We start from the raw sequence: 16729 nt of genomic DNA, 5'->3' as shown, positions 1-16729 counted from the left end.
TGAAACAGGTTTTATGATGAAAGCTGCATTACACAAGGGTTAGGAAAATAACACCATTACTCATCGATTACAAACTACAAGATAAACATTGTTGAGTGGAAGGGGCGACATATGTTTTCCTGGGTGTTATCTGTAGCACCAACAGTCTGATACTGTGAGTGTTTTCATCTGCACCCTTTACTTTACACATGCTAAATTAAAATAGCTTTGGGAAAATACTTACCAATGTACTATACAGTGCTATTCCGCATATCTGTTACTAGTTATATCACCTCTATTCATGACCAATTCCCAGAGTCTACAGACCATGAGTCCTTAGGGGCATGAGACACAGGCGATCACATTAGCTGTTCCTCCACAAAAATGCTACCTAGAAACCTACCCCATAGATGTGCTGGAGAGAGAGAAGGGGGGGGGTGTGGGGTTGGAAGAGACTCCCATTTCTCTTCTCAGTACATTGTTATGTACAAACTTGATCTGTTTTACGGCTGAGTGAAACATCTGTGTTTCACTTTGGGAACACTTTGCTGTATAATTCAGACTAATCCAGAATCTTGTGAATTGTTCCTGACTTTTTTTGAAAGAGACCTTTTTTTTTCCAGAGATTTTTCTATCAATATGATATTTCAGTTTGCAAACTTTACATCTCCAGCTTACGTTTCACAAAGTGCTGCCAATTCCACTCCTAAAGAAAAGCTAATGTTGTGTCAGGAAAGAGGGAAGTAAACAGCCAGCACTCTTTAGCAGAAGAAAGTAAATATCTCTCCCACCCTTGTCACTCTTGGGACATGCAACTGTAGACTGTTCCTATGTCAAGGTGGCTGTGCTTTTGTGGTGGCAACTTTCTTCAAAGCCAGGCTGGCTATGCTCCCCAGGCAGTAGTTATCGTCAAAGCTCCTATGGCAGCTTGACTCTGGTCACCATAGCTCCCTTTCCAGCTACTTCCCCATACAGTAGAGACCCCTCAAGCACTGCTGGGGCAGCATTTCCACAAGTTTTCAAAGCTGCTATTCAAACGGGAATGGTTTAAATGTCAGTTGATACCAAATGCGCACCATCGTACTGAATTAGTGAAAAACGGCTTGGTGTATGGAAAAGATGTTCCATTAGCGTGAGGTACTACCCTGAAGTGTGACTTGAAAAGTGTCATCGTGGTGTTACCGTGTTATTGTGTCTCAGTGATCTCCTTATAACCACTTCACTTTACACCATAAACAGAATGGATTTACTAACTACCAGCTCAGCAAACTTGAGACTATGTCTACACTACTGCGGGATCGATGCTGCTGCGATCGATGCACTAGAGGTCGATTTAGCAGGTCTAGTGAAGACCCACTAAATCAATGGCAGAGTGTTCACTGGTGGACTCCAGTATTCCAACAGGAAAGAGAGGAATAAAGTAAGTTGATGGGAGAGCATCTCCTGTCGACCCAGTGCAGTGTAAACACCTCAGTAAATCGACCTAAGCTGTGTTGACTATAGCTGTGTTACTCACGTAGTGTAATTTAGGTCAATTTACTGCGATAGTGTAGACATAGCCTCAGCTTGGGATCTGACAGTCAAATTGTGCTTTTGGTTCATTACCACCAGTAATAAAGATCCTGCCGGTCAAATCCCATCCTCAGTGACACAATCTGTGTAAGTGTGACGTCTTCATTGGGCATTGTCATGGCAATTTAACAATTCTGCTGATAGTTGTGCAAGGTCAAATAGAATCTAGCCCATTCTCCCATAGCTATGGTGTTCCTGTAGGATGTAAAAAGGACCAAAGCTATGTGATGGTACTAAAGTAAGGAGATGGGTCTCTGAATAGAACATAGTGGGGGAGCAGATCTGTTGAGAAGTCATTTTTTAGTCACTATTGTCATCTAGATCCATATAATCCGTCCTAGAATAATCTTTTGGATTATCCATTACATTTTTGGTTTTCTGTGACACAAACATATCAGATAATGCAGTGGCTGGCTCAAAAGACTACAGATGTATTTTCAGATAAGAATTCCCATTGAGTTTAGTTTTGTCTTGAAACCAGAACAAAGCGCTTTGAATGAGAAGAAAGAATGCTTACAAAACTGGCTGTGCTTGAAGAGAGCAGCATCTGGTTTGAGTGAGTGAGTGCTTGCCTTGGTTATTTGCTCAAATGCAAGGGTAATGGAATTAATTTAGACTCCCTCTTCAAGCACCTTGTTTGATCTTTTTCCTAGGAAAATAAAAATGAATGATGGAACTGGATCCAGGCCATTTTCTGTTTGATTTTTTTTTCATGTTAATCAAGTGGTTGCACTTCCTTTTCTATTCAATAGCCCAGAAACAGCATAGATAATAGATACCTCACCTTTGCCATGGTTACACTAAAGAAACATTGTAAGAAGCTGTTCTGTGAACCTTCATTAAATTACTTCCCTAGAGAGATTTTTATGTGAAAAGCGATTTCTTGTGTTTTTAGGGGCTGGGAATACAAATTGCAAAGTCGCAATTGTGATGGCCAAAAATAAAAATCTTTCTGCATCCAGGTAAGAATTAAATGGTTACGGAGACATTTGTTCAGGATCCAAGGAAAGACATCCAAAGAAAAAACCCATTTATTGAACCAGCCATTGCTCAAAACACCTTTACATGGAACCATTTTAATTGCATTGGTCAGTTACAGTTGAGTATGGTTTCGAAATGGAACCTTAGGCCATACACGTACCCTCAGAAATCTAACTGACCGAACTTCAGAATTTCTCAGATAAAGGGTCCAAGTCATAAGGTACTCTTGATCTGTATGGATTGGATCAAGGACAAACATATGGCCTTAATGTCTTTAGTTCTCCCTTCAGCCTTTTGAAAATGTTTCCTTTAAAATCAACGTAATGAATACTCACTTTTTAAAACTAAAGCCTACCACCAGACCTGGTTTACATTTTTAATTCATTTAATTGTGTTATTGAAGCATAACTAGAGGATGGAATGGTTCTATGAATATTAATAAAGGCAAAACTATACACAGTTTGTCAGATCAGAAAAACTTAGTGCAAGAATCAAATCAAAAGGCCTGAATCCTGCTCCTGCTGAAGTTAATGCCAAAACTCCCATTAACTTAAATGGGGCAAGATCGAGATGCCAGTATACATGGAAAAGTTAATTGAATCACGGAGTTTAACAGTTCATTCATACCACAAGTTCTGAAAGCAGGGACCTTAGTATTTCCTCAGTCTTCTCAACCCAACTATTCCTGACATAATGTATTGTAGTTACATGTACATCAAGCAGAGAGAAAAATATGAAGGCATCTATTTTGATGCTTACTATGGAACCTTAGGCTAACACTCAGGGCGCACACGTATCTGGCACCCTTCTCTGAGTGTTGGAACCTGATGTCCAGCTGCGCAGCCCCCCTGGGCACAGCATTTTACCATCACTTCTCCCCCTTGCTCCCCATTCTTAAACACGTCTTTCTCCTACATCTCCACCCACATGTGTAGCACAGGAGAGCACAGATCATACAAAGCTTTTTAAAAGTTGTACTTAAAAAAAAAAAATCTAAAATAGCTATTGAGATTTCTCCTAACTGTTACTTTTATCTTGATCAGGTACAGACAGCACAGTATGATCATAGTTCCACTGGACATACCAGGCTTGAAACTTATAAGACCCCTTTCCGTGTTTGGCTACTTGGGTAAGGATGAAATCGTAATTATCAGACATATTTGCATTTGTATTAGCCTACTCAGGATCTCAGGAGTAATAATTATACTATAAACATAAAGTACTAAAGACACTCTTCGAATGCATATCTAATAGGAACATCAGTACTGAGCACCTGTAATTTGTGAGTGAATATTGGCTAGAACCAATTTTATATATGGATATTTTGCTTTTTCTTTGTGTGATTAGATCAGCCCCACGGTGGACATTTTGAAATACATTTTAATGAAGTGCGAGTACCTGCTTCCAATTTAATACTAGGTGAGCTTCACTGGTAACTGTTCTTTGAAAGTCACTGCAATGACACTAACAAAGTAATTGTGTCCTTTTAAAATCTGATGAAAGCTGTGATGAATAACCTTACTATGTAAGGAATATGCCCTTAAGCTTTTGTTCTTCCTTTATATGTTTAGCTGCCTCTTGGAGAGAGAATTTCATTCTTGACAGTAGTGTCAACAGGGGTTGAATTGGGCCAGCACACAGTCCCTTAGCGGTACTTTTCTGCCTCAAAACATCTCTTACTAGTCTGCAGCATCTGAGTTGTCTCCTCTTCTGCTATGAAGAGGAGACAAATTGTGCTTAATCTGTTTCCAACCTATTGACCTTCTGCTCAGCCAGGAAAAGGGTTCAGAATGTTATCTTTTTCCCCCTCCTCCAATAACCTAACATTGCAGAATACTCTTAGTTTTTATCTTCTTGGTTTTTAAGTAGATATGGTTGCTGTACCAGCAGTGCCAGAATTCCTCCTGCACTGTGGCAGGCCAAAGCAAAGGCTATGGAGTTCTTATCCAAGAACAAACAAACCTCTTAGAAGTTTCCTTCCTTCCTAATTCCTTCTGAATACAGCCCAGGCCTCTCAACAGACAGATCTGCCTCAAAGTCTTTCAAAACAGAATTCTGATGTAGCCTATGGCCATGCTATCCTGAACAAGCCTCATCTTGTCAGAATTCTGCATAGGCAACAATAGTTATTTCTTGCCCCTTCTTGTAGGAGGAATATTTTGACCTCTGTGACTCACACCAAGTCTCATCTGGGGAGAAGCTAGGATTTATGTAGCTTCTTCGCCCACCATGTAAGTGCTTTGCTGAATCAGAGTTTTACTGAATCACCCTTGGAACTGATCTTTCAGTTGGACATTCATCAGTTATGCTCTGGGAACCACAAATTAAAAAACCTCAACTCCCATAAAGTTGATAAAAATGTAAGAAATAATTAGGTAATTCAAACCCAACTGGAAACCAGAATAATAACCCCTTAGGCACAAATAGTATTGACAGACCTGAAAAGAGAGTGGGAGTTGCTGTGTATTGCTTTGTGTGAATACGTATAGGTATTAAACAATTAAAATGGCTACAGTGCTGCAAAATAATCTTTGTAAAGAAGCTCCTCTCTAGGGTAGCATCAGACAATGCCTGCAGTATGGCCACTGATTTTCTTCAGAGCAGAGGTGCGCTGTTATTTGAAGCATTGAAATAAGTTCCATGTGGCCATTTTGTTTCCCACCTCTCTCTGTTTTTGTTTCCCACCACACAGGTGAAGGAAGGGGTTTTGAGATCGCTCAAGGTCGGCTTGGGCCAGGCCGTATTCACCACTGCATGAGATCCATAGGTGCAGCTGAATCTGCTCTACAGATAATGTGTGAGCGTGCAGCTCAGAGGGTGACCTTTGGGAAGAAGCTGTACCATCATGTAAGCACACTACCTCTTTGCCTCGTTTGCTATGAATACCCCTTTGCTTAGCTCATGTGGAAGCTTGGGATTCTAACATCCACAGTAACAATCACTCTAGAAAAGGTTGAGATGTCAGACAGCATTACACGTAACCACCAATTCCCATCAACTCTGGAGATGCTGTAGGTTAAATATCTGTCTCAGATAGGAAAGAAAATATTAAGGTTGGGAGAGTCTCGATTTTGATTGTGCCAAGATCTGCAATCTGAGTGAATTCCTATAGTTGTTTTCCTAACAAGTACTAAAGCCCCATTCACTGTATTTTAAATACACATTTTGTAGCAGAGTTTTGGCTGGTTTTCTCTGATCATTATGGACCAGGACTCCAGAGGCAGGGCACATCTGCAAACCCTGGACTTGTTTTCACGGGCACAAATTTGCATTCACCATTATTGGGCACTTAGATGTCTAGCTTTGACTTGTGGGCCCAGTCATTGACTGAGCACTGTGTGATCATAGCCAGAAAATAACTTTATTTTTGCCAGTGCAAATCAATGTTAAGGCCAGGCTGAGTATTTGGCCTGATATGCCAGACATTCCTTTCTGACAGCTTTGCCTGTTTTTCTATGTCTGTAAATTGATGTGCTGAAGACTTGCTTTGGTTAGCAGACATCAAGTATTTCTGGGTCTCAGCCAAGCAGACACAAATGTTTGTTTGTCTTTTTTCCACAAAGTGAAGGTTTGGAAAGAAGGAAATGATTGCAGCAGATTCTAGAAAATGGTTATACAGAATTGATATAATTAGAAATAGCTGTGTAAGCATCTTAGCACATCACATGGAACAAATAAACACAAAACCAAAGTACTGCCATTTAGCACGTCCAACAGTGGAATCACTAAGTGCACACGTTGTCAGAGCCCCTTTCAAATAAACAAACAAAGTTAGGCTTTGTCTCCAGTGGGAAGTGACAACGGCGTGAACAGCGCTTTGGTGTCAGGAGCGCTCTCCTGCCAACCACACTAACATAGTCTTAGAAACATAGCCCTAGAAACAAGATTGTGGGGTAAAATTATTGAGCCAGATCCTCAGCTACATTGACTTACAATAACTGAGGCTCTGGCCTGCTGTGTTCACAGAAGGTGCAAAATGGAATGTTGATCATTTGTGAATGGCCCAGAGGGTGTTCCCTCTGAAGGGCAGCTTCATACAGGAAAGACAGCATAGAAGGGCTGTTATCAAGGTCTTAAATTATTGCAAACAAGCTGAGCTTGTGCAATTGACTATAGTGGGATTAGTAATACATTGGCAAAAATAGTAAAGGGCAAATGCATTAAGAACCACAGCACAACTGTTTCCCTAGGTCGTGAAACCCCTCGTTCCCCCTAGATTTGAACATTTGAGATAACTAATTGAACTTAGTCCCTGACACTTTTTTTTTGGCGTGTCATGGAAGGACTTTGCAGGGCGATGGGTTTGAACAGGTAGTAATGGCAACGAGAGGAGGTGCAAGTAGAGCAGAAGTAGGCAACACTACCAGAGCATGAGGGGAGTGGAGAGTCTGAGTAGCAAGCAGGCAGGTGCACAGAGCCAGAGCAATGGGAAGAGCCAAACAAGTGAGGATGGGCAGTTGGGTGGTTCTTTTTTTCTCTCTTTTTAGATTCTAGTGTAAGAGCAGAACCACAAAAGCAGCAAGGAGTCCTGTGGCACCTTATAGACTCACAGACGTATTGGAGCATGAGCTTTTGTGGGTGGCATCCGACGAAGTCTGTTAGTCTATAAGGTGCCACAGGATTCTTTGCTGCTTTTACAGATCCAGACTAACACGGCTACCCCTCTGATATTTGAAGCAGAACCACAGCAACTCTGAGGCTGGATATTGCCCATCACATCCACGAAGACACACTGCTGTCTCTCTGTCCGCTTAGGCCTTGGGCTTAAGGGGTCGGTAGTTGGATAAGAAAAGCTTTTATTAGTTGACTGTGTGTCTGGTTAGTTTTAATTGATGGGTCTCTCGCGTGTAGAAGAAGTGGGCTGATTGACTTTCAGAAGTGCTGAGTACACGTGATCAGCCCAGTTCTATCCAGGAGCCTTATTTAAACATCCAGCATTGAAAACTTTGCAAGTGTATAGCTAAGAGAGGCAAAGGGCTATTCTGGAAACCCGGATGATGTTGGTCTGTTTCATGCCCCCAGTTTTCTCTTTATGTCTCTACAGGAGGTTGTTGCCCATTGGATTGCTGAAAGCCGCATCGCTATTGAGCAGGCCCGATTGCTTACATTGAAAGCAGCCAGCAGCATTGATACCAAGGGCAGCGCACGAGCAAGGAAAGAGGTAAACAGGGTTGGGTTGGTTTTTTTTGATCATTGAGGGAAAAAATTAAAGTAATGAAGGACCCAGTTTCAGGATTTGCTCCTATCTTAATAGAGATGATGGAAATGTTTTGACAAATCCCAGCCTGTTTATGGAAGAGAACACTTCCACAGAAAATTCAATTTTCCATTTACTTTCTAACAAGATATTTTTTCCAGTTGTCAAAAAAAAAAAAAAAAAAAAGGCAAACTCACTGTGTTTTGAAAAATAGAACTTGGATGGGTTTTTTTTGTTTTTTTTTTGTTAATTTCCTGGCACCTCCTTGCCCTTTTCCAATCAGTTCTGCTTAATAGATTTACCCCAGTGAATCCAGCAAAAAAATACCAGGGGAAATTCTGAAATCCAAGAGTCACTACATTGTCTTAAATCTGTGCTCTCTTGCCCCTCCTGTGCAAACGCTTGATATTTTTGATCAATGCTGTTTATTAGCCACTTAGAACAGGTTAAAGATGCCCAGTCATTGATTGGATACTGGTAATCTTTTACCTGATATATTTATTTATGTTCCAGGTGAAATCATTACTTGTTATTCTAGGCCTAAAGGTGTAAATGGGGTGGAGTGCATTTGGATGGCCTAGAGGATAGGTACATAATCTTACTCTCTCAGGCCACAATCCTACATGGTGCGAAGTACCCTACCTTTCTTTGGGAGCTAGCACCTTGCAACAATTATTTGAATATAACCCAAATTTGATATGACATGTTAGTCTAAGTGTCCCTATCACAGAACAAAGCTGTTGGCAGTCTTTGAGAGACCAAGAATTGTTGTGTGTCCAAAGACTGAATAACCTTTTGTAGCCACTGAGGTCATTCCTGAAGGTCAGGGTAAAGTCACATTAAAGGTGGCATGGAAGCTTGCAATCCAAGTCCCTGAGTTGTGGCAAATGCATAGCTTGTTGCAATCCAGCTCTTGGAACTGAGTCTATGGAAAAAACAGGACCAGAGCTGTGCAAAATTCCCATTTCCTGCACCCCTTATGGTGGAAAACTCCTACATTCAGGTTTGTTTGTTTTGTTAAAATGCAGATAGCTATGATCAAGGTGGTTGCACCCAGAGCTGTCCTTAAAGTGGTGGACTATGCAATCCAAGTTTGTGGAGGAGCTGGAGTTTCTCAGGATTTTCCTTTGGCTCGTATGTGAGTAGGAGGGATATCTATCCCATGTTTCTAAAACACTAGCAGTATTTCCCCTTTCTTGTCAAACTGGTTAAAAGGCTCTGCATTTCAGGTGGAGTTGAGCCAAATTCTGCTGGGACTGGAGCTGGGCAGTTTCTTTTTGGCAAGTAATTTGATTTAAAAAAAAATGCAATTTCAGCTGACCCAAAACTATGTGAATTTTTATCAAGTTTGTCAGATAGTTTTGACCACCCCAAAATACTCCAAATGGTTTAGTAATATCAAAATTACATGTTTTTGACCCAATCTCAAAATTTTGTTTCAACTTCAGGCATTTTCAGAAAAGCAAATGACTAGATTTTTAAAGTTTGAGGAGTAGGGGAGATGGCCAGCTCCCTGATCACCTTGAGCCCAGGGGTTAGGACAGTCTCATGTGGTATCAGAGACCCAGTTCAATTCCTCCCTCCATCTGCTGAGGGATTTGAACTTTAGTCTCACATTGCAGCAGGGTGTCCTTTCCGGTCATTCTCAATCAGACCCGTGGAAGATGTTTTACTTTTAAACAAATAATTAGGATTAGAACAGGGACTTGAATTTAGGGCTCTCATCTAGGATATGGGAGACCCCAGTTCAAGTCCCTACTTTAGTGACTGTTTATAAATAAGTGAAACAGCTTCAACAGGAGAGACAAACTGACCCAAGCCCAGTGGCTAAGACAAGCTGCTGCTCTCTTGATTTTTACAAACTTAAATCATTTTGGATCAAACTGAAAATGGATTTTTTTTTTTTTTGTGACTGCTAGTGAATGGAACAATCCATTATCTGCCCAGCTCTAGCCATGCTGTACTTACACCTCCATTGAAGGCAGTGGGGCTGCATCTGAGAGCAGCAGAATTTTATCTATCTCCTCTACTCAAAGGCATTATGCCACTTCAGAGTAGAGAGGTGATATACAAAATAAACTTTTATTCAGTGAAGCCCAGAAGGGACTATTGTGATCTACTTGGACTGCCTGCATAACATACACTGTGGAATTTCACCCAATGATTCTTGTATTGATCTCAATAACCTGGGGTTGAACTAGTGTGTCTTCTGATGACTCAGTGATGGCAAATCTACATTTTACACTGTATAGTTTTCTAAAACCAACTCCAGCTAATCTGTCATGTGAGGGAGGCTCAGTCCAGAAGAGGAGCTTTGGAGAGAGTGAGAGATTAACTTTTAAGGGAGAAAGGATGAATAGATCAATCTGAGCAGAATCTGCCCTAGAGCTGGAGTAAAGTTTACTTCCAAAGCTGGGTCTTCAGGCTCAGTTCAGAGCACTTGTGCCAACCTTATTTAAGGACTTACCCTTTGTCAACCATAAGGTGCTTTATTGCTGAGACAATGAAAATATCCCTTATACCTGCTGCACTTGTGATCCCAGCAGAAGTTTGAAAAATAGTTAGTGTGTGTCCTGAAGCTCGTCCGTACCAGGTTCTGTTATCAGAGCACCAAGTCACAGTTTAGAGGCCAGCAATAGCTGCCAAGGCAGCTATACCATGCCCTCCTTTGGCAATCAAGGAGCAGTCATGGACTCACGCCACTGCGAGACATGGGCACAGGCTACTCCTGTTTCAGTATCAATAGTGCTTCTCATATAGCTGGCTTAGATTTGTCAGTTTGCTCTCATTAATGGCCAAAATACAGTTCTGATTTCAGAGGCCCACAAGCCCTACTGCTGGCAGTAGCTGCATCGTTTGAGAATAGACCAGTGCAATGGAATGAGGATTCCTGGTTCACATCCCAGCTTTCCCTGTGATCTTGGGCAAGGCACTTTTTTTCCACTCCCACCCTCTTAATAAGACAGCCCTTGCTTCAAGCCCTGTTTGTATAATACCCATCAGCATGGGAGGGAGCCTAGTCCCATTGGGTCCTCCAGGTAGTACCGTAATAACAGTGCATTTCCAGAGTTAGAAGTGAGACTTAAGTATAGTTCTCCCCCTCTAGTAGCCAGACATGAGGTTGCATGGCCAGTGTATGCTGTACTCTGCACTGCAATTTGCGGGGCCCATGCTCGCTGGCTTCCACTAAGGGGCTGTTTTACTACAGTGTAAGATGCTGGAGGGTCCCAGAGCACAGGCTGCAGCCCAAGTCTGAACAGCTACACTTCAGTCAAATAGCTCCTTAGCCTGAGTGCAAGTCAGCTGACAGGGGCCAGCCCACAGTGGCTAATGGCAGTGTACACACACCGTTTCATCTTGGTGCTGGTCATTTTAAAGATGCTGGTTCTATCCCCCTAAAGGTCACTACTCTCCCACCCTCACCCCCTAAACACCACAACATAGCATCTACTGCTTGCAGTGAAAGGACAGATTCAGAGGCAGTAGCAGACAAGTCTATAGATGACCTGCATGGGGACTAAAAACAGCAGCAAGCATGGTTACAGTTAATACCCAAGGGAACTACAGCAGGTTGGGTGTAGTGAAAAGGAAATGGTACTTAGTCATAGAAGGATAAATGGCTCTATTCCCTCACATAACACCAATTAACTTATTGGGGGGAGGGATAGCTCAGTGGTTTGAGCACTGGCTTGTTAAACCAAGGGTTGTGAGTTCAGTCCTTGAGGGGCCATTTGGGGACTGGTCCTGCTTTGAGCACAGGGTTGAACTAGACCTGAGGTCCCTGATATTCTATGATTCTAACTTTAGGGCTATGTGTATCTGAATTCTCTAAACAGGCTGCTTACTTTACAGTAAAAAGTGACTCATCTGGCAGTGCAAATAGGGTAGGCTCTTCCACCAGGCAATTGCCAGCAGATGTGGAAAGGCTTGCTTCTTAAATCAATTTGATGCTGGCTTTTCCAAGTGCTCCAAGCCTGTAAATCAGGGGTCAGCAACCTTTCAGAAGTAGTATGCCAAGAGTTTATTTATTCACTCTAATGTTTTGCATGCCAATAATACATTAATGTTTTTAGGTGGTCTTTTTATAAGCCTATAATATAATTGAACAATTTTGTATGTAACAGTTTTTAAAAGCTTAAGTTTAAGAAGCTTCATTTAAAAATTAAATTAAAATGCAGAGGCCCCTGGACTGGTGACAAGGACCATACATTGCCTACCCCTGCTGTAAATGCATAAAAAAGCTCCTGGCTTCATGCACTGGGTTCCTAGCTGAATTTAGTCTTGAGGAAAAGTTTCCATTTTGGATTGACTCCTGTTTCCTCTAGGCTAGCGCTACTCATTAAGAGTGGCTCCTTCCCCATAACCAGTTCTGTTCAAACAGTTCTACCAACACAAGTTTCCTTATATCATGTATGAAGGAAATAGCCTACTTTAGGTTTTTACTGAGAAGACAGGTAACTATAAAAGAAAATCTTGGGTTGCATTCTTTGTTGTGACATTACCAAGTCACATGATTTAAGTGCTGGCACTGGAGGCTCTAGAATCCACACTAATTTCAGAACAACTTCATACACAGGTTTGCTTTTATTCGGACCCTACGAATAGCTGATGGGCCTGATGAAGTTCACCTCTCAGCAATTGCAAAACTGGAACTACGGGACCAAGCCAAGCAACTGACCTCAAAAATGTAAAAGTTTAGTCTAGTTGTACAAGAGCATTACTTCTGTTTTATAAGGAACACCTCTGAATGATTTAGAGGGGGTGCAACACTGAGGGTATTTAAACTAAAATTATCTATATTTTTAATATTTACCAAAATGTTAATTTTCTACATTCTTCACTGATAAGTTTAATAGTTCAAGGGTAACTTGAATTTGTTTTGCTTAGAGGTACTTGTGTCCTAAGCTGTTAAATAACATTTTTCCAATTAATCTTCCAGCTAGTGACCTGAAAGGTTACTTTATCAAGCCCTTAGTTGTTCTTATGTCACTGATGTTCTCTCAATCAAGGCCTCTATGAAGCTGTCTGTAGAATGTTACCTTTGTGGGGCACTGCATCCAGCTAAAGCTTGCAGTTTACTGTTTAAGATTTAAAGTGTCACTAATGCATTGAATAAGTCTGAATAAAAGATTTCTCCCCCAACAGTCCAATACTGCTTCTTTGCTAAAGGATCAACAGTGTTTAGGGAGACTCCATTTATTTTAGATCTTTCCTAAAGGCAAAAATAAGGGTTGCTCATACCACAAGCCAAAAATGCCTTAAATTTACCGAACGATCCAGCCCACCACTGCCAAGTAATAACTATCTATACCTTGTGTAAAGTCAAGTCTGTGGGAGTTGGGGGTGGAGGGGGAAGGGGGAAATTAAGGAAACGAGAAGAGAAAGCTCTCAGATTCTAGCCAGTTCTAAAGAAACATTTTCTGCAGCTCTTCAGCAGTGTAGTGGCAGACAGGCATCATATTGAATATTGATTTTACTACACATCACTTATTAACATATCAAATTTTAGACAGAACTATTAGAGCAGCAAAGAGTCCTGTGGCACCTTATAGACTAACAGACGTATTGGAGCATGAGCTTTTGTGGGTGAATACCCACTTTGTCGGATGCAAGTGTTGCAGGCCACACAAACTCAAACCAGAATGTGGGTAATTATTCAGCAAAGCTAAGCAAAGCCTCCATTGCTGCTAATCATGCTATTAGTGTACATTGCTATTTATCCTCCGCTAGCTTGATGAGCCTACACACAGGCAGAGGGATCATACCCAAGCTTGTAGTGTAGAGGTAGCCATCCCCTATGCCAATGGCATGTGTCTTTAGTAGACCACATTGTGATCTCAGCAAAATCATACCACTGAATATTAAAGGACAGATTCTTTCCTCATGTGCATACATTTACTGACAAAAGGTAAAATTTCATCCATTTGTTAGTTATGGCCATAATAATGACTTTACCCAGCAGAATTTAATGAATATGGAAGGTCAATGTTGTTAACATTGCTAATAACTGAAGTTATGCATAGTGTTAGCTGTGTATTGGACGGCATCTCCACAGCTCCAGGCTGGGCTGACCCAGTACTTTTTTGTATACTTAAAAGATCAGAGGGGCAATATAATTTTGACTTGTGCTGCATTATTTATCTGAGTTGCTTTAATAGACACCCACTTAATATTTTCTGGACTCTTTCCTTGGAGATTGGCTGATTATTGCATTCCACCAGCACGCACTAGAAATTCTGTTCTGTTAAATACCAGAAAAGGAAGAATATGGTCAGTTTTTACACCTCTACCTGCATTTATAAAAAAGTCAGGAATATGTTACTATCTGAGTTTACACATTACTCTGGAATTTTCTCTAGTTTTAGTGTCCAGGGTATAGGACTTTCTCCTTTATCAGACATTTGCTAGGTGATAAAATACTTAGAATACACAGATTTCTTCATTACATTTTTCCATCACTCAAGAACACCCCTCTCTTGCTGGCTGCTCTAGAATTCTAACCATTTCCAAGAAGAAACATTCCACTAAAAGAACAGCTTTGTCTCAGTAACAAGGCTCTCAATTCCCTTTATTTTTAAAATTTTATGTACATGAGTGATCTGTATAATGTACATTCAATATAGAAAGCTTTTATATACTGGATAATGTATAGAACATTTCACAATTACACTAGGTTCTTACATACCAGGTTGGCTTTTTTTTTTTTTTTACTTTTTTTTTTTTTGCTGAAGTGTTTTCAATTTGGTAAAGCCAGTTATACATACAAGTGTTTAATGTGGTTTGATCTCAGGAAGATAATGTTAGTGATTACGGACATCAGTGAACCGGTGCAGGGACAAACCTCTAGTAAGTCATGTTCAATGAGAATGATCATGTCCGGACTTGGAGCAGAGGAGGAAAATGCCCTGTTAGTGGGGATGGGGGTGGTGGTCAAGTGACTTAGCCCAATTCTTGTAGACTGTAGTTCCAACTCCAGTCATGCTAATTCATAAAATATAAAAGCTAGGAAAAAGTTTTTGATTCACAGTCTTGTAAACAAATAGAAAGGAACACAATGTGCTTACGTACAACAAGAAAAAAATCCTTGTGTACCCATTTGGGCTGATCCTTAGATTGCTTTCTTATGTTATAATGTGACAGACCCACTGACTTTTTTCCCTAAAAAAAATATACTCATAGAAAAAGGAATAACACTGTCAGGAAACAATTGGAAAGGCAGTAGGAGTTCATTTCAAAGCATCAGACGAAGGAAAGTGCTGTTCCTCATCACTGGCCAATCTGCCTTTAAAAGTCTTTCATGGGTATTTCAAATCCCTTAGCTGGTATCTCCCAATTCATTGTCTACAGGGGGTGGTACACTGGGCATTACAGAGGATGTCGTTCCTGCAGTAAGGTAGCCAGCAACTCCAGGCCCTGGTGTAGTGGGAGAGAAGAGAAAAATATTGATAATTAGTTTTAATATAATCAAATGGCTGTTCTGTATACTTATTATTCAGAATCACCCTTGTTAAAATTGTCATCTTTGAAAATACTGAGAGACAGTTTGATTGACCTTATAGTTTTGTTAACCTTAATAAGGAGACCATCTGTTTTATGGCTTTTATTTTTAAGACTTGCCTTTAGGAATTGAGGCTAAATCTCATTTATAGCTGTAGTATGAGAACTAGGAAATTCCTAGGATTTGTGCTTAAGGAAACAGAGGTGCCCAGGGTTTGGGGTGGCATGTTCATATATTTGAGAGTCTGTAGTTTAATAAATCTAAAGTGCTGAGTACCACTAGACAAGAAGGAACAAACCAAAAAACCTTGAAAAATCAATTCCAGACAAATGGAAGAGAAGCTGACAAAATAAAGTGAACAAATGATAACTAGTATTCAGATATTTTATAACCCGGGATTGGCAACCTTTCAGCAGTGCTGTGCCGAGTCTTCATTTATTCACTCTAATTTAAGGTTTCACATACCAGGGATACATTTCAATGTTTTTAGGTCTCTCTCTCTAAGTCTATATTATATAACTAAATTGTTGTTGTATGTAAAAGTAAATAAGGTTTTTAAAATGTTTAAGAAGCTTCATTTAAAATTAAAATACAGATCTCAGTTTAGTGCAAGTGGTTCTTAGCCTGGGGTACGCTAAATCATCAAACACACAAATTAAGCACAGGCACGTAAGTACAACTACTTTGTTAAGACATACATAGGGTTGATGAAACATACATTTAATGATTATTGTAATATACAAAGTTTAAGTTTTCAAGTTTTTAAGCTAACTAGTTTAATTTTTTTTAGAAGGGCTGCAGAGCGCTGGGACTAGGCCAGGAGCAGAACCCTGGGCTGGCTGCTGGTATCCCAGGCCAGCAGGAGGGCTGAGCAGGGCTGGAGGCCTGGACCCTGGCTGGCAGGGGTCAGGCAGCTGGAACCCCAGACAGGCAGGGGACATGCAAGGATCCATAGGGCTTTTTCAAAACAAAAAGATCCTACAGAACCCCATTGTTTTAGAAGTTATGTGGCTTTTTGTTACCCTCTATTCAGGGAGCTAGAACTTGTCACACTTAAATCATCAATGAATGTATCCATTTACTTCCCATCACCTACATAAATATTGAAATCTAAAGTTCTATTGTCGAAATGCAATAGTGTTTCCTTACAGCACACTGACAGCCATGCTGTTTTACATTTCAGAAGAAAAAGGCAAATGTGTGCCATGAGGAAACCCAAAAAGCACAACACCTTCCAAGTTTATGAAGAGCCATGAAAAAAAAACTTGGCCATGAAGAAAAGTTAATTTTTGGCAACCTGCTACTTAGGGATTTCTGAATAAAGCTTAACTCCATGACTGTATATAAGCAAGGTATACGTGTTTCACAAACCAATTGGTGGAGATATACCTTAGCCTATTGGCACAAAGCAGTGGACTGGATCAAAATCATGTGAGAACCCTAACAGATTCAACATACTAATCTTTTCCCCCGAAAGAATATCCCAATAAATTCCTTCAGGA

At 40.6% G+C, this 16729-nt stretch overlaps 2 protein-coding genes across 4 annotated transcripts in view; one reads left to right on the top strand and one right to left on the bottom strand.

Annotated features, from left to right (window-relative positions):
- The window catches only part of ACAD11 (acyl-CoA dehydrogenase family member 11), a 58850-nt gene extending 45979 nt beyond the window's left edge, over positions 1–12871 (top strand). The window contains exons 14-20 of one of the 3 annotated variants that reach the window (XM_032805868.2): positions 2447–2513; positions 3576–3661; positions 3880–3951; positions 5225–5379; positions 7577–7693; positions 8758–8867; positions 12306–12871. In XM_032805868.2, coding sequence (XP_032661759.1) covers positions 2447–2513; positions 3576–3661; positions 3880–3951; positions 5225–5379; positions 7577–7693; positions 8758–8867; positions 12306–12420 — 722 coding nt within the window. In that variant the 3' untranslated portion in view covers positions 12421–12871. Of the gene's footprint in view, positions 1–2446; positions 2514–3575; positions 3662–3879; positions 3952–5224; positions 5380–7576; positions 7694–8757; positions 8868–8944; positions 9346–12305 lie in introns of those variants that run through there. The other 2 variants (XM_075062515.1, XM_032805871.2) reach the window with 2 other exon arrangements.
- Positions 12872–14266: 1395 nt separating this feature from the next.
- DNAJC13 (DnaJ heat shock protein family (Hsp40) member C13) overlaps positions 14267–16729 on the bottom strand; it is a 105300-nt gene continuing 102837 nt past the window's right edge. Inside the window, exon 56 of the mRNA XM_032805865.2 lies at positions 14267–15142. Coding sequence (XP_032661756.1) covers positions 15045–15142 — 98 coding nt within the window. The 3' untranslated portion in view covers positions 14267–15044. The remainder of the gene's footprint in view (positions 15143–16729) is intronic.

The sequence above is a fragment of the Chelonoidis abingdonii genome, chromosome 2 (assembly GCF_003597395.2).
Source record: "Chelonoidis abingdonii isolate Lonesome George chromosome 2, CheloAbing_2.0, whole genome shotgun sequence".
Classification (NCBI taxonomy): domain Eukaryota; kingdom Metazoa; phylum Chordata; order Testudines; family Testudinidae; genus Chelonoidis; species Chelonoidis abingdonii.
The sequence above is the reverse complement of the archived record's forward strand: the minus strand, read 5'-3'. Positions and strand labels throughout refer to the sequence as shown.